The 24,850-nt window shown below is 36.7% G+C and overlaps 1 protein-coding gene across 8 annotated transcripts in view; it reads left to right on the top strand.

Annotated features, from left to right (window-relative positions):
- SDCCAG8 (SHH signaling and ciliogenesis regulator SDCCAG8) overlaps positions 1–24,850 on the top strand; it is a 245,785-nt gene that overhangs the window by 4,159 nt on the left and 216,776 nt on the right. For 7 of the 8 annotated variants that reach the window (XM_024976513.2, XM_005216850.5, XM_024976511.2 and 4 more), the window contains 3 exon segments: positions 7,649–7,801; positions 9,512–9,594; positions 14,805–14,918. In XM_024976513.2, coding sequence (XP_024832281.1) covers positions 7,649–7,801; positions 9,512–9,594; positions 14,805–14,918 — 350 coding nt within the window. 8 annotated transcript variants of the gene reach the window in all.

The following is a 24,850-nucleotide window of genomic DNA, read 5'->3' as shown; positions in this document are numbered from 1 at the left end:
TAATATGATGTTGGAAAGAAGGCAAGAACTTGTTAGAAATTCAGTGTCCCAGCCTTAACAACTGAATTATGTTTCGACTGTTGCTGCAGTGTTAGCTGTGGATTCAGTTTTATGCCTGTATTCATTACTCACCTATTCTCCAACTTCCTGGCCACTTTGATTGGGCATAAAGAAATGGAACAAACTTATACTGAAACAGGAATGCATCATTTACTTTCTGTATGCATTTTATATGGTAATTCCTCCTTTTTCTTTCAACGTTTTGTTATTTTAGGCTCTAGATTGAATTTATGGAAGAGTATGATGGAGTCAGAGAAAAGAATACAAAACTAGGATCCAAGTTCCAATTCTTACTGTTGCTTTTCTAATAACCATCTGTGTTCCCTTAGACAAGTTGATAAACTGTTCTTGGATTCTTGTTTCCTCATCTGGAATATGAAAGTTTGGACTAGGAGGTAGGATTATTGCCAGTAGGAACCAAGGAGATGACAAAATGTGTGATGAAGTCAGTGGAAGACACTAGGGAACAGTGAGGCTATGGCCAAACTGGGCAGTTTATGCTTTTCCTGCAAACATTGCAGGTACTTTCTTGCTCTTTCCCTCTTTTCTTCCTTCCCTTTCTTTTATTCTTTTCCCTTCATCCTATACTATGTGGGTCAAGCAAAATATGTGAGAGCTTGGTTCCCCTTCAGCCACTATCTCAGATCTCTAGATCTGTAATGTCCCTTTTATCAACACTGGATTGGATCACATGAATGATAAAAAGTTGTGTTTCCTTATGAGATTAAGGAACTAGGTTCATGGAAAGTGAGAAGTTGAATATGGGAAGAAAATATAAAATTTGGGGGGGGGTGATCTTAGTTGATTTAGTTTGATAAAACTGAAAATAACACTGATGTGCCAATTGTACATAAGTAAAATATAAACAAGTGTTTGTTGGTTTTTTTTTTTCATTCCAGAGAAGGATACATATGTAGAAAGCTGATGTTAATCTTACTAGTCCATAATTTGGTCACTGAATTAACCAGCAGTGATGTCATCTGGACCTTTGGCAGACTTAAGGAAACATGTATATAACTTAAGTAAAAGTTCCTCTTTTCCTCAGTTTTACTCATCAAACTTGTATTTCTTCTTTTTTGTTTTTGCTGTTCTTAAATGTGTTCTAAAATTGTAAAATATTTAGGCGCACACTCACACACATTGTCTATGGCTAATGTTTGCTTATTTAACTATCAGCCTCACAGAGACCAAGACAGGCAACAGTGTAAGAAAGGCCCCGGAAGCATTCACTATGAAAATAAAGAAATACAATGATTTGGCTATTAATAAATAAGGATTGGTAATGCAAATGAAATTTTTCAAGCATTTAATGACTTTTTTGCTAATAAAATTTAAATTACATATATTCTTTTTTTGTTTTATATACTTACATGGCTGTTCTTAGTAGTTTTAACTTTTAAGACTATTTCTTTTACCAGAATACCAAAAAGTAGTAGCATTTCCATTTTCTCCTCCCTATAACTAATGAGGTAAAATAAACAAAAGACAGGATTTAGCAGCCCCCAAAGCATGTTTTATAAGTAAATAATCATCCATGAAATAATGTAGAACCAAAACAATGGTTTGGTGCTACAAGATTATAAGGGCATTTTCACTTCTTAGACATGTTTGTGCAGAAAAGAAGAGACCAGTTTGTTTCTCAAGCTGTTGAGATTTTTTTAAAAGACTTAACCTCTGATCATTTCACCAGTTTATGCTAAGATTTTCCCAGTTTTCACTTAGTGATACTCCTCTGAGAGACAAAAGGGAGGAAAGGTAACTTGAAACATGCTTGTGTGCTTGCTAAAGAGCTTTGATTATTGGAGAGCTTCATCAAGGCCCACTGGAACATTTAAAGGAATTATTACTAAAGAAGCCCTAAAAAATAGCCTTAGAGTATAACAATTGCTTCATGTATTAGTCCTGGAAACAAAATGAAACTAAAGATGAATTTCAAGTTCTTGATCACAGTAGGTGTAACAACTCCTGACACCTGGGTCAGAAGTGCCTCATCTTGGTGGTGATGGTGATGGGTTTTGTGTGCTGCCTCCCACAGTGGTAGAATAGCTCAGTGTCCTGACCGCTTTTCATCAAGTTGTAGTTCCGGTGTAGCAGTGTGGGTAGTCTCTCCTCAAAACTGAGCACTGGCTATCTTGTTTTATTACTATAAACCAGCAGTTATCAATCAGAGTGACTTTTTTTTTCCATCCAGAAGACATTTGGTAATGTCTGGAGGCACTTTTGATTGTCATACCTGGCAGGGAAGTTTTACCAGCATCTAGTGAGTAGAGGCCAGGGATGCTGCTGTACAACCACAACATATCCCCTTACAGTCAAGAATTACCAAGTCCAAATATCAGTAGTGCTGAGACTGAGAACCATGATCTAGAAGTAGAAAGGTTATTACTCATAGCATTTGCTTTGTGAGAACCGTGCTTGAGAATAATTGCAATTAAGGATACAGATTGTTTTGGCTGATAATTGTACCTAAGTTCTGCCAGTCTGGCTAGGATAACTTCTTTAATAGGAAAGTGACAGGTGCATAAGTATTCTCAGTTGGTACAAAAAAAAAGAACCAGGTGCGTCCCTCGTAATGCGTACAGTGAATCTTGATTTCCCAACATCCATCCATCATTAATGATCTTCCAGACACTGCTCTTAAAGATGTTTACATTCTTATTTGGATTATCTTTCACTTCTGGTACCATCCAGTTTTAACACATTTTTCAACTATTAGAGTCTTGGACGATAGTAATTTTTTTTGAGTTTTGTAGTTTCTACATACAACTTTTAGTCTCCTTAATCATTGTAATTGCCAATTACAAAACTGTTTTTTCTAATTTTGGATTAATGCTGTTTTCATCTTGGTCACACTAATTGTCAGTCCCCCAATAAACAGTGATAACAATCCCCCGAACTAGCTGAGGCCCAGTCAAGTGTGGATGGACACATGCGTCTCTTATCTGGCCGTGGTTTCATTTTTATGCTTGTCTTCCCAGATCTAAGCTTGTTTTGAGAATTGCAGGTCGCCTCATGCTTAGCCTGAGGAGGTATGGTTCATTGCATGTTTTCTCAGAGACAGCTGGGCACTTCACTGGGTGCGGTTCTGCCTCCTTGTCACCAGGATAATTCTCATTCACATCTCCCAGTACAGATGGAGAATGTAGACATTAATAATTCACAGTACGTATGTAAGTGATGATCCTTGGTATACAGGGACATATTTTCCTTTTTGTTCAAAAACATCTTGATGAAGAGAGGCTGAGTGTTGAGCTAGGAGTTGGAAAGTAGAGCAACTAGATTACAAAAATGAATGAAACAGACAAATTTGTTGGCAGTCAGCAGGTTAAAAACCTTTTCAGTGCTCATTGTATTGATTGATATTTGGATAGTGGACTAGCAGAGATATTATTTACTTACATTTATATTCATGCAATTCTGTAGGACATAGAGGTTGTAGGACATAGAGGTTGTATTTCTGTTTGTATTTGTAATTAAGTTTGTATTCAGCCTGTGGTTGATTCTGAGAAGAAGAAATCAGGATGTATTGTGAAATCTGTCAGTATCCTCTCAGGAGAGAAGAGGAACTGAGTATTCTTCCCCACTCGTGGTTATAGATAGATAAAGCTATGCCCATTAACAGTGGGATAGGAAACCCTAACTGGAACCTCCTATCTAATCTGGCTTCCTCACATGTAAGCAGAATGGGGTTAGGGCTTCCCTGGTGGCTCAGTGGTAAAGAATGCGCCTGCCAGTGCAGGAGATGCAGGTTCTGTTTTGGGTCAGGAAGATCACCTGGTGAAGGACATGGCAACCCATTCCTCTATTCTTCCCTGGGAAATCCCATCCTTGGCAGGCTACTGTCCATGGGGTCACAAAAGAGTCGGAAATGAGTTAGCAACTAAACAACAACAAGAAGCAGCAGTTAATGGCATCTGGGGAATAGTGTTCTTAATAAGGATTATGAGACCAGTTGCAATGGCTCCAGTTGAAAAGCAATGGGGTTTTGTCTGTCTTGAAAGATCTGAGTGTTGTTATTCCAAGGGATTAATTCTATTTGTCTGTTGCAGTGTATATAATTATGTTAGTATGTATGTATTTGAAAAGTGTTTAGCATGTTTTAAAATGTACTCTTGAAATGACTTTAAAATATCACTTACCTCCTTAGTTTTAGTTTCAGGATACAGTCCTTGCAAATTCCTTCTCTTCGTCTCTGATTCTAGCAACTGAAATCATTCATTGCAAAAATACCCAGACCTTGTGTAATCACTAAGAAAACTGGGATAGTTGTTGAGTTCAATATATTAGTATTTCACATAGTACTATTTTCATAGTACAGTTTAACACATAGTCTTTAAATGATAAAAATTCTAAAAGATTAAACAGGAATATCAGCAAAGGGATTAAATGGCCTCATAAAACTCTCCCATTATTGTAAGCTAATGAAAGAACTCTACCTGTAGGAATTTTCAAGTACACATTTTTTTTCCAGATTTCCTTTCCTTTTCCTAATATAGCTTGTTAGCTTTTAGTTAGATTAAGTATAAATAAGTAATTATCCTTTGTCTTATAGATGAAGTCATTTGATGGCTCCACAGAGCCTACTTTTAGTGTAATTCAAACCCTCTGTTTCCTTTTAATGGATGCAGTAAAGATAAGTGCTTTATTCCTAGGTATCAGTGCATAAGTCTAAAATTGTAACACTTCGATATTTCCTTTTTCTTTAACCTGTCTCTTTATTTTTTTTATGTAAATGAAGAGAGCTTTATTAAAATAATCAAGACAAAGAGATTCACTGATTCTCTTTAGAAAATACTGAGTTATTAAAAAAATATTGCTGCTTCTCATTTTATTGAAACCAGGAATGCATCTTATCTAGACTTTTTAAAACTCATGAGGAATAAAAGGAGGCCAGGCTTGGTTAGTTATCAATACCAAATTCCTGTCAGAGAAAGGTCTGTGTGGAAATAGGATTGGTGTGGAGAAAATTGTGGTGATAAATTTATTGGGTCTCGTGTAGATTATCGAACCCTGACCTAAAAGACCTATTTTTGTTAGTTTACTCAAGGGGAAAATGAGTTGCTGTAAGTGAAGGACCTATATTAGAGATTTTTTAAGATAGAGAATATTTTTTTCTATTAAGTTTTGGTTATTTTTGTCTTTCACACATTCAAATTAATGAGCTTAAAGGAAATAGAATCTATTTTTCAAGGTCCTGTAGAATATATATTTATAAATATATTTTCATCCATGATGGGTAATGAAAAGATTTTTCATTTTTTAGCTTTCTTAGGATTCTCTTCTAGGTATTAAAGAAGAGGAGTTTTTCTCCTGAATACAAAAGAAGTAGGTCTAACTTGTCAAGAAAGGGCCTAGATCAGAAGAAAGAACTTCATTGGTGTTATTGTTATGCATTGCTCTGAATTAGGGAAAGATTTTACTTAGAAAAAGGTATCCTCTGAAGATGTTAAGAATTATTTTGATAGAATCCATTTGAGATAGATAATAGCAGTACATGAACTTGCATGGGAATTCACTTTTTTCTAATGTAAATTTCTATGTTAGCTGTATATAAATATTTAATAAATACATGAATTAATGATAACTTTCAAATACAGATGTCAACATTTAAAAATGATGACCGAAACCTGGGTCTCAGCTCTAATGTAAAAGGAACATTTTTTGTTACAGTTAATGTTTCTAGATTGGAACTGGAGAATTAATTATAAGAGATTAGCAGAAGTAACAAGTTTAAACCTGAAAAAGTGTCTGGTCTTTAACTAATGAAATTACCCATCAATTGCCTGATTCTCCAGTTGTCATACATGTAAAAAAATCCATAAAACAGGATAGAGTTATTAGTAATGTCATGTCTAGTGTCATTAGTATATCATAGTATTAACATATAATACAGTATCATTACTGGGGCTTCCCCAGTGGCTCACCTGTAAGAATCTGCCTGCAATGCAGTAGATGCAAGTTTGATCTTGGATGGGGAAGATCCCCTGGAGGAGGGCGTGGCAACCCACTCCAGTATTCTTGCCTGGAGAATCCCATGAACAGAGGAGCCTGGAGGGCTATGGTCCATAGGGTCACGAAAGAGACATGACTGTAGCGACTGAGCATACATGCACAGTATCGTTACTATATTAGTATATAGTTCTGTTATTAATGTAAGACTTGGATCCTTTGCTAAAGATGTTTTTGGGTGAGTATTTCAGTGAATAATTATTTCAGTTACCTTTTGCTGCTTATCAAGCACAACCCACTCCAGTATTCTTGCCTAGAGGATTTCCATGGACAGAGGAGCCTGGAAGGCTACAATCAATGGGATCGCAAAGAGTTGGGCATGACTGAGCGATTAAGCACACACACACACACACACACACACACCACACACACAAGTCATTCTAAAGCTTGATGGTAGAAACCAACCACCAAAAACATTTTTAGTGTCTCTCACAGATCTATGGTTTTACCAGACTCCAGCTGGGCAGTTTTCGAGTCTCTTTCATGCACTGTGGGTAGATGACCTCTGGCATTGGAGTCATCAGGAGACTCTGCCAGAATGTTAATGGGGTTGGGCTTCTTTCCTTCTCCTTGTGGTGATCTCAGGGGCTCTCCTTTCCATATGGCCTCTTCAGAGTCTCTCTAGCAGGGTAGCCAGACTTCCTACTTAGTGGCTTGGGGCTCACAAAAACCAACATTCCAAGAGGGTAGAAGCAGCAGCTACCAAACATTTTAAAGATGTGACGGGCCAGGCGTCATGTTCCTTCCAGTGCATTTTCTTGGTGAGTGCAGGTTACAGATCCACTAAGTTTCAACCTGGGAGAGCACAAGGATGTAAGGGTGGGTTCTTTGGGGGCTGTTTTTAGAGATGAACTACTAGAGTAATAGACCTTAAAATGCTTAATTTTAGACTATTTATGTTAAGTCTGTGGTAGTGAGTTTAAACTTCAATTCTAAGGGTAATCAGGCATAGTAACCGAGAATTTCTACATAAGATGTAGTCAGCCAGCAGTATATAAGTACAACTATACTAAGTACAGTATATAAGTACAACTATACTGCTCTAAGCACATCAGCTATTCAAATCTTGTTCAGATCTAGGCCAGGTGGTCAGCTGTCTCTTGATGCTAGAGGGCCATGTGGCCTACAGGGACAAGGAGGCTTCTTTGGGTAGGAACTGGATGTGGTGGAATCCCTCTTGCCAGTCTTGCCTATCCACACCGTGCCAAAAGGTGTAGGGGAGTCTTAGGCATTGAGGAGTCAGGATAGCGCCTCCTCTGTGAGATTACTGTTTGGGAGTGTGAAGAGGGGGAAAGCTCTCCCGTTCAGTCCTCCTTGGCAGTAGAGCTATATACAGTGAATGTCAGTCACAGTGGTGTCAGGGAGCTTAGAGATCACTAAGTCTAACCTCTGCCCCATGAACTTAATCTCACATTTCCTCTGGCATGTTCCTCAGCAAGCTAGAAGCAAAGCTATGCTTTTTTTTTGTCCCACAAAGTATCAGAAATGATTGCTTTTCCTTTAGAAAATGTCTTCTCAAGTCCATGTTCATTTGGTCACCCGGATTTCACTGGCTCTGATTTTCATCATGCTATTGCAGAACGTGCAAATAGAAGCATTCACCAGTTGAAATGTGCCCTGAGAGAAGGTGATGTCACCGTTGGAGAAGATATGCTAGATCCTTCTTTTAACACCAGTGTAGGAAATGAGGATGCTGGAAATGCCTGGCGAGAACTACAACACAGCCACGCCGGTAAGTGTGAATGTCAGTCCTAACCTGAATGACACAGTGAATTCTTTAAACTCCATATAGTAACGACGCCAGTCTGTCCTCTACTGCTAGGATTTTAGTCAAGAAACACAAAGCAACTAATCTAGTTCCGTTGCTTTTTCTTTTCCCCTTTGACTTCCCTATGCCTATAGGATATCAAAGCAGTGATTTCTTAAGGTAATTCCAAGCTGCCTCTCCAGCCTCATTTTTCTGTCTTCCTTTCAACTATTCATCTTACAAGCCATGTTCTATTCATGCCACCCTATGGTCACGCTTCTCTGCTTTGCATGAGCCATGTGTTCAAACTTTTTTTCTCACCCTTTTCTGCATGGTGATCTCCTATACATCCTTCACACTCTCTTCTCTGTGAAAACAGGCACAATTAACATGCTTCCTCTTCTTACAGCATTATAGGTAGACCTAGAGCTTCTTATAGGTAGATTTAGAGCTTATAATCCAGACCACCTGACCTGCCTCTTGAGAAACCTATATGCAGGTCAGGAAGCAACAGTTAGAACTGGACATGGAACAACAGACTGGTTCCAAATAGGAAAAGGAGTATGTCAAGGCTGTATATTGTCACCCTGCTTATTTAACTTATATGCAGAGTACATCATGAGAAATGCTGGGCTGGAAGAGGCACAAGCTGGAATCAAGAGTGCTGGGAGAAATATCAATAACCTCAGATATGCAGATGACACCACCCTTATGGCAGAAAGTGAAGAGGAACTCAAAAGCCTCTTGATGAAAGTGAAAGTGGAGAGTGAAAAAGTTGGCTTAAAGCTCAACATTCAGAAAACTAAGATCATGGCATCTGATCCCATCACTTCATGGGAAATAGATGGAGAAACAGTAGAAACAGTGTCAGACTTTCTTTTTTTGGGCTCCAAAATCACTGCAGATGGTGATTGCAGCCATGAAATTAAAAGACTCTTACTCCTTGGAAGGAAAGTTATGACCAGCCTAGATAGCATATTGAAAAGCAAAGACATTACTTTGCCAACAAAGGTCCGTCTAGTCAAGGCTATGATTTTTCCTGTGGTCATGTATGGATGTGAGAGTTGGACTGTGAAGAAAGCTGAGTGCCGAAGAATTGATGCTTTTGAACTGTGGTGTTGGAGAAGACTCTTGAGAGTCCCTTGGACTGCAAAGAGATCCAACCAGTCCATTCTGAAGGAGATCAGCCCTGGGATTTCTTTGGAAGGACTGATGCTAAAACTGAAACTCTAATACTTTGGCCACCTCATGCGAAGAGTTGACTCATTGGAAAAGACTCTGATGCTGGGAGGGATTGGGGGCAGGAGGAGAAGGGGATGACAGAGGATGAGATGGATGGATGGCATCACTGACTCGATGGACACGAGTTTGAGTGAACTCTGGGAGTTGATGATGGACAGGGAGGCCTGGTGTGCTGCAATTCATGGGGTCACAAAGAGCCAGACATGACTGAGCGACTGAACTGACTGAACTGAACCGAATCTTGTTTTATATCTGTTAGTTATATATCTCTTGCTCAGTGGAGTCTTACCTCTTAAATGATAGAGATTTTCTCATGTTTGTTTTTGTGTGTCAATAGCACATTTTGTGATGCATAATACACAAACATTTGTTAGACTGATGGAAGGATAGATGGGTGATGATAAACTATGGGTTTAAAATAAGGTGAATAAACTTATTGCTTTTCCTCCATAGTTAATCAACTCAAAGCTTTGTTGCGCCAACAAGCAGCTAAGGAAAGTGAGGTATCTCTAAGAAGACAAGAAACATCCCCTTCGGTAGGTATCACCATTTACGACCTGACAAAAGCATTATTTTTCTAACTATGTTTTAATTTTGTGTATCATTTTAGTAATACATGTGTTAAAAAGATACTGAGCTGGACATGCTAATAGCAGAAAGTGTTAAAAGAAATGGTCTTCCCTCTGATAATTATTTTGGCGAAAGAAGAGACTTCCATGGCAGAGTGGATTCTGATTTTTTTTATTTATTATTCACTTGAAAAATGTGAGTGAGGAAATAGTTTGGAGAATTTACTTTGCAACTGTTAGCAAATATTTTTTTAAAAGGAACAATATATGGAAAAGTTTAATCATTGCTTTTTTTTAGAATTTATTATTATGATTTATTTATTTTTGGCTACTTCAGGTCTTTTTTTTGGGGGGGGGGATACTGCATTTTTTTTTTCTTTTTTTAAAATTTTATTTTATTTTTAAACTTTACATAATTGTATTAGTTTTGCCAAATATCAAAATGAATCCACCACAGGTATACATGTGTTCCCCATCCTGAACCCTCCTCCCTCCTCCCTCCCCATACCATCCCTCTGGGTCGTCCCAGTGCACTAGCCCCAAGCATCCAGTATCGTGCATCGAACCTGGACTGGCATCTCATTTCATACATGATATTTTACATGTTTCAATGCCATTCTCCCAAATCTTCCCACCCTCTCCCTCTCCCACAGAGTCCAAAAGACTGTTCTATACATCAGTGTCTCTTTTGCTGTCTCGTACACAGGGTTATTGTTACCCTCTTTCTAAATTCCATATATATGCATTAGTATACTGTATTGGTGTTTTTCCTTCTGGCTTACTTCACTCTGTATAATAGGCTCCAGTTTCATCCACCTCATTAGAACTGATTCAAATGTATTCTTTTTAATGGCTGAGTAATACTCCATTGTGTATATGTACCACTGCTTTCTTATCCATTCATCTGCTGATGGACATCTAGGTTACTTCCATGTCCTGGCTATTATAAACAGTGCTGCGATGAACATTGGGGTACACGTGTCTCTTTCCCTTCGGTTTCCTCAGTGTGTATGCCCAGCAGTAGGATTGCTGGATCATAAGGCAGTTCTATTTCCAGTTTTTTAAGGAATCTCCACACTGTTCTCCATAGTGGCTGTACTAGTTTGCATTCCCACCAACAGTGTAAGAGGGTTCCCTTTTCTCCACACCCTCTCCAGCATTTATTATTTGTAGACTTTTGGATCGCAGCCATTCTGACTGGTGTGAAATGGTACCGCATAGTGGTTTTGATTTGCATTTCTCTGATAATGAGTGATGTTGAGCATCTTTTGATGTGTTTATTAGCCATCTGTATGTCTTCTTTGGAGAAATGTCTATTTAGTTCTTTGGCCCATTTTTTGATTGGGTCATTTATTTTTCTGGAGTTGAGCTATAGGAGTTGCTTGTATATTTTTGAGATTAGTTGTTTGTCAGTTGCTTCATTTGCTATTATTTTCTCCCATTCTGAAGGCTGTCTTTTCACCTTGCTAATAGTTTCCTTTGATGTGCAGAAGCTTTTAAGGTTAATTAGGTCCCATTTGTTTATTTTTGTTTTTATTTCCAATATTCTGGGAGGTGGGTCATAGAGGATCCTGCTGTGATGTATGTCAGAGAGTGTTTTGCCTATGTTCTCCTCTAGGAGTTTTATAGTTTCTGGTCTTATGTTTAGATCTTTAATCCATTTTGAGTTTATTTTTGTGTATGGTGTTAGAAAGTGTTCTAGTTTCATTATTTTACAAGTGGTTGGCCAGATTTCCCTTCAGGTCTTAGCTGTGGCGCATAGGGTCTGTGTTGTAGTAAGCAGGATCTTTCATTTGGTGTGCAGGCTTCTTTCCAGTTGTGGCATATAAGGGCTTAGTACTTGTGGCATGTGGGCTAGCTGCCCAGGGCCATGTGGGATCTTAGTTCCCCTTCCAGGGATCGAACCAGTATCCCTTGTGTTGAAAGGCAGATTCTTCTAGAAAGATGGTACCAATGATCCTACATACAGGGCAGCAAAGGAGACACAGACATGAAAAACAGATTTCTGGACTCAGTGAGAGAAGAAGAGGGTGGGATGATTTGAGAGAATAGCACTGAAACATGTACATTACCTTATGCCGTATGTGGATGACCAGTGCGAGTTCAGTGCATGAAGCAGGGCACCCAGGGCAGGCCGGTGTTCTGTGACAACCTGGAGGAGTTGGGTGGTGAGGTAGGTGGGAGGGGGTTTTAGGATGGGGGGAACATACGTATAGCTATGGCTGATTCATGTTGATGTATGGCAAAAGCCATCACAGTATTGTCAAGTAATTATCCTTCAATTAAAATAAATAAATACATTTTAAAAATAAATAATTAAAAAAAGAAAGAAAGGCGATTGTTAACCACTGGACCACCAAGTCCCTAACCATTGCTTTTATAGAGGGGCATATCTGTATTTTTATTATTTTCAGAATTTACTTTCTAATTCTAGCTCTCCTTTGTTTATGTTAAATGTTAAGTGTGAAGTATGTAATATTTTTCTACATTTAAAAATATATAGTTACAAAATTGTGTGATATGAGAAACTGTACTCTGTTTCTTCTGCAGCTGTTTTCTACTTCTGTTGCTTTCATGGAGCATATTATTTCTGAGTGAAGCAGTGTGAAATAAAGCCTGAGATAGGTGTGAAGGAAGGGTGGAAGTGAGGGAGGGTACTGTGAGGGAAGCGTATATGTGAGGAGAAGCTGGGCGGGAGGGAAGAGTTCTGTAGAGAAAGGGTACTATGAAGCAAGGATTTGGCCAGGTTTAAATGGTCAAAATAGTCTATGCTTTAGGGTGACCTAGGGGCTATCATGTACTCTCTGTGAGAGAGTTCTCACAGGGTTTTTATAGTAATAAGGTAAGATCACATATTTAAAATTCTTTGGAAACCTATGAAGTATGACACAAATAGAAAATGTCATGGCAACAATAACCACCTTGCATTTTCAATATCTGTGACTGTTGGATACCCAGGCTACATGCTGAAAACTTGAAGACATGTCACTTGCCTTTACTCACAGCTGAAATGTCCTAAGAGGACCCCCATATTAACACTTCATTCCAGCCTGACACAGACTTTCATGGTTAATTCCCACTGTAGAGAAATGGACTACATGTTCCTATTCAATATTTATAGATATAAACTATAAAAAAGATAAAATATTTCATCATTCAGTGAATTTATTACTGTTTACTCCTAGTTTCTAGAATGCTCTTAAGCATATATGGGTGGAGTACTTTTAAGTCTAGTAGATTAAGTTGCTGTATCTGTTGAATGCTCAGACATGCTTCTTAGCATTTTTAAGATAATACTGAGCAGTGATATTGCAAAACTGATTGACTTTAGATAAGCAAGAAGACTCATCAAGATGATCCGTTCAATATATACAGTATATACCAATACATAGGTCTATTTATATTGGCTCTCTGTGAAGGAATGGAACTTAGACCCTAAATGTATACAACCTACATATGATGATTACAAGCCATAATAGTAAGTAGCTTTTGAAGACTGTACCCCTTAGAATGCAGTTTCATAGCCAGTATGATATATGAAAAATATGTGGCTGTATTAAGAGTGAAATGAGGCAGTGTTGAGGTAGAAAATATGTCTAAACATTATTACTTGTTCTTTTAAAATATGGACATTCAAACTATGATAAACATACAAGTGATTGTATGTGAACATTTTCCACATGATACTAGCCTGTTTTTAATTTTCACATTGATTTTGCCCTATGTATACACATAGTACGGAGAAGGCAATGGCTCCCCACTCCAGTACTCTTGCCTGGAAAATCCCATGGATGGAGGAGCCTGGTAGGCTGCAGTCCATGGGGTCGCTAAGAGTCGGACATGACTGAGCGACTTCACTTTCACTTTTCACTTTCATGCATTGGAGAAGGAAATGACAACCCACTCCAGTGTTCTTGCCTGGAAAATCCCAGGGACGGGGGAGCCTGGTGGGCTGCCGTCTGTGGGGTCGCACAGAGTCGGACACGACTGAAGCGACTTAGCAGCAGCAGCAGCATGCACCAAACCCCTTTCTATTAATGTCAATTATTATAATTAGTTGCTTTCTACTTACCACAGATAATTCATTTAATCAACATGTATTTTGGTTTTAAATTTATTAAATGTGGCCAGAAGCAAAGCTCTGCTTAATTATTCTACCATGAGAGCTGGTACTTCATCATTTATAGGAATTTGTGCTGTGTTGAAAAACAAAGTGATTGTGTGTCTCACCTCAAACTTTCCTCTGGATTCATCTGACTGGTAGCCCTTCATTTTCCCTTTTCCTAACTTACTCTTTTCTTTAAATAATATCATGGTAGTAGTAATAGTAGTAGTAGTGGTAGTAGTGGTAGTAGTGGTAGTCACTCAGTCGTGTCTGACTCTTTGTGACCCCATGGACTGTGGCCCACCAGGCTCTTCTGTCCATGGGATTCTCCAGGCAAGAATACTGGAGTAGATATATGACTTATAAATCATTTTACAATCATTCTAGGATAAAGTAAGATGGATATTAAAAATCAATTACAGGACTGCTGCAAAAGTAAAGAGAATTAACATTTTTTTTCTAAAGTCCTCAGCACAATGTCTCACTTGCATGTATATCTGCTTCAGCACTCTAGTTCTGGAGGCTCTAGAGCAGCATAGTCTCCAATTGCCTTAAGTATTAGGGTCAAAAATAAAAAACCAGGTTTTGCTAGTGTACTTCTTTGTAGATAAAATTTTACCTCATTGACACACATTTGGCATCAGACACTTGTCTAAAGAATCCCTTCTTCAGGCAGCTGTTCTGCAGTTTCAGCTAGCAGCCCTCTTCTATGGTGATTTCTTAAAAAGCTGTCCCTTCATCTCAAAATTACTGAATAGCACGTCACATTTCCAGATGGCTCAAATGGGTGGTTCATCCCAAGCCAAATTATACTACTCGAGCATTTTTCCATTTGCTGTGTGCTTTTTACAACCATTTTCCTTTTCCGTCTTTAAAAAATAGTTTTCGTATTCCTGAATCTTATCTATTTATAGAATTTATAAGATGAAATAATACTGTTAGCTGCACTGTGATTTAGTCTATGTTTATTTTATGTTTATATGACATAAGTGCTAAATTGAGTATGGAGACAGTATTAACTGATTCTTTGCTAAATCCAAACATGCTTCATTTGTTTTCCTTTTTGCCTTAGAGGTCATCAGAATGTGAGGAAACCAGTATGCCTACTGTGCACAATCTTGTTCCTATCATCAATGACCAGTCTCAGTACATTTATCATTTAGAGGCAGAAGTCAAGTTCTGCAAGGTAAGTATCCCATTAAAAATTTAAGCCAGACTATATGAAATTTGTTATTAATCATAATATCTTGTGTGAAAAATTGCTATTGATTAGTCTTCATGTTTATAGCAACACCTTGATGGTTGCCATCTTTCTGTGATTGAAAAGTCTGATGTGTAATGAGAGCTTCTCAAGCTTGGGATGGTACTCCTGACCATGCCATTCCTGAATACTTAATTTCCCAGTAGTTTATAATTATATAGTAGTCTGTAATATTTTGATACTATTCTCTTATGTTTTGGAATTTTTCCTTTCTGTTCTGTTTGCTTTAGTCCAGCTTATGGGAAATGCTTTGAAATAGTAATACCACTCATTCTCCCACTCTTATCAACCTGTTGAAATTGTAGTGTAGCAAATAGGGATTCTAAGCTGGTAGACTGTATCTACCCCTTGTCAGTATAAAGGTTCTTACTATAACTTTGAATGAAGATAGCTCATGGGGGTACTGATACTTAAAATCAAGAAACCAAATGTTGTCACTTATGGCTTATAACACTAGATGTTATCTATTGCATGACTGTATGAGGTTTAGTAATGTTTTTAATGCCTTCCGAAAGTATGTTAGTGTCTTCGTTTTTTTTTAATATTAATACATCAGATTATGTGATATTTTTATAGAACTTAGTGATATCTTTTGTATCGTGTATTATATTTTCAACATATGGTTCCTCTTCCAAAGTGTAAGTCTGATATGTAGCTTAAGAGGCCTTTAAATATTTCATTGTCAGCTTTTCAAGGGAGTTTCCTGATCTTGGCATGTCATTTCTCCTTGTTCTTGAAGGATACACTCATTACTATACAGGTATTCTTGGATTACTAGAAAAGCTGAAATAGTATCCTAGGACTCATTCCATTAATAAGCTTCTATTAATCGCTAAAATGCTGTGAGTAAAACCTGAAAGATATTGTAGGGGAGATAAAACATTAGCTCTGCCCTTTTAGTGTCTTTGGTTGGGCCTTTGAATTAAACCGACATAAGATAGATTAACAGGATAAAAGGATACACATTTATTTAATGTAAGATTTATGTGACATGGGAGCCTTCATAAGGAAGTGAAGACCTGAAGAAGTGGTGAAACCTAAGTGCTTTTGTACTTGATTGAACAAAGAGAGGCAGCTGTGGAAATGTACCGAAAATATGTGGGGAGGCTAAAGAAGATGAGTTCTTTTAACAGGGACTGTTTGTACAGATTTCTCTCAGTCTACTCCCTGTCTCTGGTGATAAGACTGTTCTTTCTTCCTGGCATAGGGAGGGCATCGTTCACATGGGAGTTTTAGTCCTGCTTGCTGGAAAAAAAGGGGAAGTCAGAGCAGACTTGTGCCTGCTGTTTTTCGCAGGCCCTTAGCTCAAGATAATTCTTCCAGAGTGGCAAATGTTGAGATGGCAGATTCTTCCACTGTGTAATAAAAATCGTAATAAACTTACCATCTAGTTGAGAGCACTATTACCTATGAGAATCACACCAATATGATAGTAAAGATACAATGTGGTCCTTTATTTTGTGGTATAAACTATAGTCATAATAAGAGAAGAAGGTTACTAAAAGCTCACTGTCTTTGAGGATGTTTTTATGGGAGAGAAAAATCTTACGGTGTAGGATTGTTAGATCAGCAGAAGGGAGATGAGAGAATTTTAAAGGAAAAACAGCAACAGTGGAAGAAAATATTCAGGATGAATATGATTTATTTACGGGGGTCATGAGGCATCTAGTCTACATTCCTTCAATGGAAGATATCTCTTAGAAATTATTAAAATAATGCTGAATTGGTTAAGTAGAAGATTGCAAAATCCTTGAAAGTCAGACAGAGTATACATTTGATACATATTAACAAGGAAGCAGGATATTGAGAGTAATGTTTGAGGGTTTAGAAACCTGATTAGTTTTTTTAATTAATAGATTTTGTTTTTTAGATCAGCTTTAGGTTTACAGAAAAAGTGGATGGAAAATACGTAGAATTATCCTGTATTCCCATGTACTTTATAGCTCCCAGCAGTTTCCTCTGCTGTTTACATCATGCATCAGTGCAGTATCTGTGTTACAGTTGATGAGCTAAACTGTTACATTATTATTTAGTAAATTCCTCAGTTTACATTAGTGTTCACTGTGTTTTACATTCTATAAGTTTTCTAAAACATGTAATGGTATATATCTACCATTACAGTATTATAGAGAATAGTTTCACTGCTTTAAAAATCATCTGTGCTCTGCTTATTTATCCCTCCTTTCCTATCCTCTAAACCCCTGGCAACCACTGATCTTTTTACTGTCTCCGTAGTTTTGCCTTTTCTAGAATGTCTTGTAGTCAGAGTTATACATTTTGTAGTCTTTTCAAATTGGCTTCATTGCCTTAACAATATACATTCAAGCTTCCTTAATGTTTTTTCATGGCTCCATAGCTTATTTCTATCATTGAGTAATATTCCATTGTCTGGATATAGGAATTTTTTTTTAACTACTCACCAATTGAAGGAAATCCCACTTGCCTCTAAGTTGTGACAACTACAAATAAATCTGTCTTTTTTTAAACTCATTTTGATAAATGCCAAGAAGCAAAATTGCTGGATCACCTGTAAGAGTATGTTTATTTTCATAAGAAATTGCCGTACTGTCTTCCAGAATGGCTGTGCCATTTTACTTTCCCTCTAGCAGTGAATGAAAGCTCATGACGTGGAACAGTCCTTGCGAGAATTTGGTGTTGTCAGTGTTTTGAATTCTAGTGTATTAGAAATATGTGATGCTATCTTGTTTTAATTTCAATTCCCCGATGACATACAATGTTGAATATTTTTTAATATACTGATTTTCCGTTTATATACTCTCTTTGATGAGGTGTCTGTTCGGGTCTCTTGCCCATTTTTTAATTAGGTTGTACATTTTCTTATTGTTGAACTTCAAAATTTCTTTATATATTTTGGATACCAGTCATTTATCACATATATCTTTTGCAATTCTTTTTTCTCAATTTTGGCTTGTCTTAACAGCATCATAGAGCTGAAGCTTCTAATTTTAATCAAGTCCAGCTTATCAATTTTTTTCTTCCATGGACTGTGCCTTTGGCATTAAATCTAAAAATACTACCCAACCCAAGCTCACCAGTATTTTCTCTAATTCTTTTTCTAGCTTTTCGATAGTTTTGTGTTTTGCATTTAGATCTGTGCTCCATTTTTAGTTAATATTTGTGAAGGTGTAGGATCTGTATCTAGACATTAAAAATTTTTTTTTGCATATTGATATCCATTTGTTTAACACCATTTGTTGAAAAGACTATCAACATTGAGTTACCCTTATTCCATTTTTTAATTAATTTTATTGGAGTATAGCTCCTTTAAAATGTTGTGTTCGTTTCTACTGTACAGCGAAGTGAATCAGCTATATGTATATATATATCCCCTCTTTTTTATTTCCTTTCCATTTAGGTTACCACAAAGCATTGAATAGAGTTCGCTGAGCTCTACAGTAGATTCCCATTAGTTGTCTATTTTATACATAGTATCAGTACTGCATATTTGTCAATCCCAATATCTCAATTAATCCCCCTCCCACTTCCTTCCTTAGTATCCATATGTTTGTTCTCTATCCATTGTTAAAGACCGTTGACTGCATTTGTGTGCGTCTGTTTCTGGGCTCACTATTCTGTTTCGTTGATATGTTGGTCAGTTCTGTCATAAATATCACACTGTCTTGATTACTGGAGCTTTATAATAGGTCTTGAAGTCTGCCATTGTCAATCTTCCAATTTTGGTCTTTTCCTTCAATATCATATTGATGATTTTGGGTCTTTTGCCTCTTTATATAAGCCCCAAAGTAGTTTGTAAATATCTACAAAGCAACATGCTGGAATTTTGACTGAGATTGTGTTGAATCTCTCAAGTTAGGAGGAACTGATATTTTGACAATATTGAATCTTCCTATCCATGTACATGGAATATCTCTCCATTTATTTAGATATTACTTGATGTCTTCATCAGAGTTTTGCAATTTTGTTCTTACAGATCTGATGCATATTTTATGCAATTTATACCTGAGTATTTAATTTTGTTGGTGTTAATGTAAATGGTACTGTGTTCTTAATTTCAAATACCAATTACTTATTACTAATATATAGGAAAACAATTGACTTTTATATATTAACCTTGTAATGTGCAACCTTGCTTAATGATTTATTTTAGTAGATTTTTTTGATTTTTTGAGGTTTTCTTCATAGACAATCATGTCATCTATAACAAATATAGCTATCTTTTAAAGAATTTCTTCTTTTATAGCTTTTATTTTGTTTCTTGCCTTATTATTTTAGTTAGGACTTTTAATATGATGTTGAATAGAAGCGATAAGAGGTGACCTCCTTGTCTTAAGCTTAGTGGGAAACTACCCATTTTCTCACAGTGAAGTACAGTGTTAGCTATAGGTTATTTGTAGATGTTTTTTTACTAAACTGAAGATGTTTTTTCTTTATTCCTAGTTCATTGAAATTTTTACCTTGAATGGCTCTTGGATTTTGTCACTTGCTTTTTTTACATCTATTGATATGATCATTTGATTTTTTTTCTAGCATGTTGAATTATTTTGATTTTGAAATATTGAGCCAGACTTGCATAGGTAGATTAAATTCTATTTGGTCCTGTTGTATAATTCTTTTTATACATTGTGGGATTTGATTCACTAATGTTTTGATGAGGATTTTTGCATCTATATTCATGGGATATATTGATCTGCCATTTTTCAGCCCTGTAGTCGATTCACCTGGTTTGGTTAGGATAATGCGGACTTCGTAGAATGAGCTAGGAAGTATTCTCTCAGGTATTTTATAAAATATATTTTGGAGAATTGATCTAATTTCTTCTTAAAATGTTTATCAAAATTCACCAGTGAACCAGTATTAGGACTGGTACTTCCAGTTTTGAAAGAGGATCAATTATTTATTCAATTTCTTTAATACAAGTAGGCCTATTCAGGGCTTCCCTAATGGCTCAGACAGTAAAGAAGCCGCCTGCAATGCTGGAGACCTGGGTCAGTCTCTGAGTTGGGAAGATCCTCTGGAGAAGGAAATGGCAACCCACTCTAGTACTCTTACCTGGAAAATCCCATGGACAGAGGAGCCTGGCAGGCTACAGTCCATGGGGTCGCAGAGTCGGACACGACTAAGTGACTTAACTAGGCCTATTCAGATTAACTGCCTTTCCCTTTAGGGGTTTTGGTAGATTGTGTCTTTCAAGGGGCTGGTTCATTTCCTCTAGGGTGATCAAATTATGGACTTAGAGTTGCTCATAGTGTTCCTTTATTATCCTTTTAATGTCCATAGAATCTGTGCATGTGTGCTAAGCTGCTTCAGTCGTGTCTGACTCTGCGCAACCCTATGAACTCCTCTGTCCATGATTCTCCAGGTAAGAATACTGGAGTGGGTTGCCATGCCCTTCTCCAGGGGATCTTCCTGACCTAGGGATCAAGCCCGCATCTCTTATTTCTCCTACAGTGGCAGGGGGGTTCTTTACCACTAGCGCCACCTGGAAAGCCCCATAGATTCTGTAGTGGTATCATTTCTGAGATTAGTAATCTGTGTCTACTCTCTTTTTTGTCTTGATTAGCCTGGCTAGACTCTAATCAATTTCATTGATCATTTCAAAGACCAATCTTTTGGTTTTGCTGCATTTCTCTCTTGATTTTCTGTTTTTAATTTCATTTGTTTCTACCCTAATTTTTATTATCTTTTCTTCTACTTAAAAAGATTTAATTTCTTTTGTTGTTTGTTTGTTATAGTTTCCTGAAATTATCGTTTTGAAATCTTTATTCTTTTTAATGTTTCCCCTGATTTAGTAGCATCTCACAAATTTTGATGTGGTATTTTCATTTTTGTTTAATTCAAAATAATTTAAATTTTTTTTCTTGAAACTTATCCTTGACCTGTATATATTTAGAAGAGTATTATTTAATCACCACATATTTTGGGAGTGTCCCAGCTGTTTTTCTGTTATTGATTTCTAGTTTAATTGCACTGTGGTCTGATAACATACTTTTTGTGATTTCCATTCTTTTTAATTTGTTAATATATGGTTTTAGACCATAGAATATGGTATGTTTTGGTGAATGTTATGTGTTAGCTTGAGAAGAGTGTATATTTTGTTGTTGTAGGATGAAGTAGTATATAAATGTCAATTAGACCCAAGTGATTAATGGTGGTGTTCAGTTCAACTATGTGCATACTGATATTTTGCCAGTCTGCCAGATCAGTCAATGACTGATCGAGGGATGTTGAAATCTCTAACTGAAATAGTAGATACATCTATTTCTCCTTATAGTTCAATCAGTTTTTACTTCATGTATTTTAATGCTGTTGTTAGGCACATATACGTTAGGATTATTATGTCTTCTTAGAAAATTGAACTTTTTATCAATATGTCATGCCTCTTTATTATCCCTGATATTTTTTCCTTACTATGAAGTCTGAAATTAATATAGCTACTCCAGCTTTCTTTTTTTTAATTGTTCTTATGTCTTTCTTTTTAAAAATATCTATATTTTATTGAAGTATGGTTGACTTACAGTGCTTCAGGTGCATAGCAGGCTAATTCAGTTATACAAATACACATATATTATTTTTGAAATTATTTTCCATTGTAGATTATTACAAGATATGGACTATAGTTCCCTATGCTATACAGTAAACCTTTGTTGCTTATTGCATATCTATTTGTTTAATTAGAAATCTAGCATTCTGCTCATATTAAATCAAACAAGTGGAATAATACTGTCATAATTTTTAGTTATGCATAAATTCATAAGCTTTCTAAAATGTATACATTGCACATATTTATGTATACAAAAGCTTTTCTGCTACACTTGATAAAGGCTAAGAAAGAACATCAAAAAAAAAAAGAGATGAAGAAATTGAAGAACATAAACTAAATGAAATGAGCACTGAATATGAAATGGAAAAAGTGAAACAAACTAGATAAAAGTAAAAGATCATCATATAGTCCAGTTGTTTTTAAACATGATTGCTCCTTAGAAATGTATCTGGAATTCTGGAGAAAAAAATAGACAAATGCTCAGTAGCTTTCTTTTGATTTATGTTAGCATGGTATATCTTTCTCCATTACTTTAAAGTATCTGTGTCTTTAGATTTAAAGAAGGCTTCTTGTAGACAGTGTGTACTTGGGTCTTATCTTTTATTTACTCTGGAAGTCTGTCTTTTAATTGATATAGTCAGAGCATGGATGTTTAAAATGATTATTGATACAGTTGGCTATCTATAATACCTGCCATATTTTTTACTGTTTTCTATTCATTGCCCTTGTTCTTTCTGGTTTTTTTTTTTTTTGGTACCATCTCTGGTTCTGAGTTACCCTGTTATATGATTGTGATTTTGTCCTCTCTTAGCATATCATTTGAACTTCTTTTTTTAATAAAAATTTATAAGTGGTTTTCCTTGAGTTTACAGTTACCTTTACCACTAATCTAAGTGTATTTTCAATAAACGCTTCAGGGGTTGGAAAAATTCCTTTTAACAGAGTGTTCCCAGTTCCTCCCTCCTGACCCTGATGCATTTCTGTCATTCATTTCAGTTATCCACAAGCTATGATCACTATATCAGTTCAGTTCAGTTCAGTCACTCAGTCGTGTCTGACTCTTTGTGACCCCATGGACTGCAGCACACCAGGCCTCCCTGTCCATCACCAACTTCTGGAGTTTACTCAAACTCATGTCCATTGAGTTGGTGATGCCATCCAACCATCTCTTCCTCTGTTGTCCCCTTCTCCTCCTGTCCTCAATCTTTCCCAGCATCAGGGTCTTTTCAAATGAGTCAGCTCTTTGCATTAGGTGGCCAAAGTGTTGGAGTTTCAGCTTTAGCATCTGTCCTTCCAATGAATATTCAGGACTGATTTCCTTTAGGATGTACTTGTTGGATCTATATACACTATCGCTAATATGATACTAAACAAACTTATCTGTTATATCAGCTAACATTAAGAAAAATAAAAGATTATACTCATCTCTATATGCCTTCTTGGACTGCTTTTTCTTTCTTTATGTAGATCTGAGTTTATAACCTAAATAAATTTCCTACTTCTTGAAGAACTTTTAACATTTCTCGCAAGGCAGGTCTACCAGAAACAGATTTTCTAATTTTGGTTATCTGAAAAAGTCTTTGTTTTTCCCTCACTTTTGAAGGTTGGTATCACAATTCTAGCTTGTCAGGGCTCTTTTCATTCAAAACTTTAAATATTCCATTATACTTTGTCCATGCCTGCATAATTTCTAAAGAGTACCTCATGTAATTCTTATCATTGCTTCTCTATAGGTAAGGTTTTTCCCTTTGACATCTTTAAAATTTTTCTTTTTTCTCTTTGTCTTTGATTTTCTTCAGTTTGAATATGATATACCTGGGTATAGATTTTTTCAGTTTTATCTTGCCCAGTATTCTCTGAGCTTCTTGAATCTGTGGTTTGGCACTTATAATTAATTTGGGGCAATTCTCAATCATTATTCATTTAAATATTTCTTCTCCTCCTTTATCTCTCTCTTAACCTTTATTATTGTTCCACAATTCTTGGATATTCTGTTTTGTCTGTATCATTCTTTTTGTTCTTTGCATTTTAGTTAGAGAAGTTTCTGTTAACACTTATTCAAGCTTACTAATTCTTTGGATGTGTCCAGTCTATTAATGACCCCTTCAAAGGCAATCTTCATTTCCTCTGCAGTGTTTTTGATTTCCAGCATTTTGCTTTTTTTCTTAGTTTCCATCTCTGCTTGTATTATCAATCTGTTCTTGCATGTGGACCACTTTTTCCCATTTGACCCTTTAGCATTCTAATCATAATTATTTTAAACTCTCCATCTGATAATTCCTGCTGCGATTCATGGGGTCGCAAAGAGTCGGACACGACTGAGCAACTGATCTGATCTGATCTGATAATTCCAACATCTTTGCTATATCTAAGTCTGGTTCTGTGTTTGCTTAGTTTCTTGCAACTGTGTTTTAAGTCTTTTAGGATGCCTTCTAATTTTTTGTTGAATTCTGGACATAGTGGGTTGAATAAAAGGAACTGAGGGAAATATGCATTTAGTGTAAGGTTTTTTATTTGTTGTAGAAGTTAGACTGTGTTTATTATTTGCTGTTACTATATGTGTCAGAGGCTAAAATTTCCTCCAGAGTTCTGGTTTTGTCTCCACTGTTGTCTTTGGGTTTCCCTCAAGAATTCTTAAATATATACTGAGATGTGCAGTTATTTTAGTGTATTCCCTTGTTATGATACAAGAGTACTTTTGATGTGGTGGTAGGGTAGGGGAGTAGGGGGAGCATTTTGTAATCCTATGATCATGTCTCAGTCTTCTAGTGACCCTGTGCCCTTGGCTATATCCTTCACAAGTGTTTCTCAGTCTCCCTCTCCCCTTAAGTGAGATGAGAAGGCTAAGAAGAAGCTCGAGTTGGGTTTCCACTCTCTTCCCCCAGGTCCCTTAGGTTCTGGGGAAAAAAGCAAAAACCAGTTTCTTAGGCTCTGGTAAAATAGTTTCTCTTGAGGCAGTCCTGGTTAAAAAGAACAGAATGCTTTTGGGTTACTTTTCCTCTCCTACTGGAGGAAACAGGAGTGGGGTTTCCTCTAGTCTTTGCTATTAGAATCTGCTCATGTCCTGGAGATTAAGCTCATGAAAGTGTAGGAGACACCTTCCCCTCCAGAGACTGGGTTCTGTAGTTTTTAACTCAAAGTGGTCTATACTAAGCTTCCAGCATTTCATCAATTATTTTTATATTTTTCTACCACACCACTGGCTCCTCTAGGAGTTTCTGCTCTGCTAAGCTGTGGTTCTCAGGAGTACTTATCTGTCTTTCCATTCTGAGGGATGATAGTTTTCCCTGTGACCTTAATTCTCTGATGGATCTAAGAAGAGTAGTTTATTTTT

Source organism: Bos taurus, chromosome 16 (genome assembly GCF_002263795.3).
Source record: "Bos taurus isolate L1 Dominette 01449 registration number 42190680 breed Hereford chromosome 16, ARS-UCD2.0, whole genome shotgun sequence".
Classification (NCBI taxonomy): domain Eukaryota; kingdom Metazoa; phylum Chordata; class Mammalia; order Artiodactyla; family Bovidae; genus Bos; species Bos taurus.
This window is presented reverse-complemented; position numbering and strand designations above follow the sequence as displayed.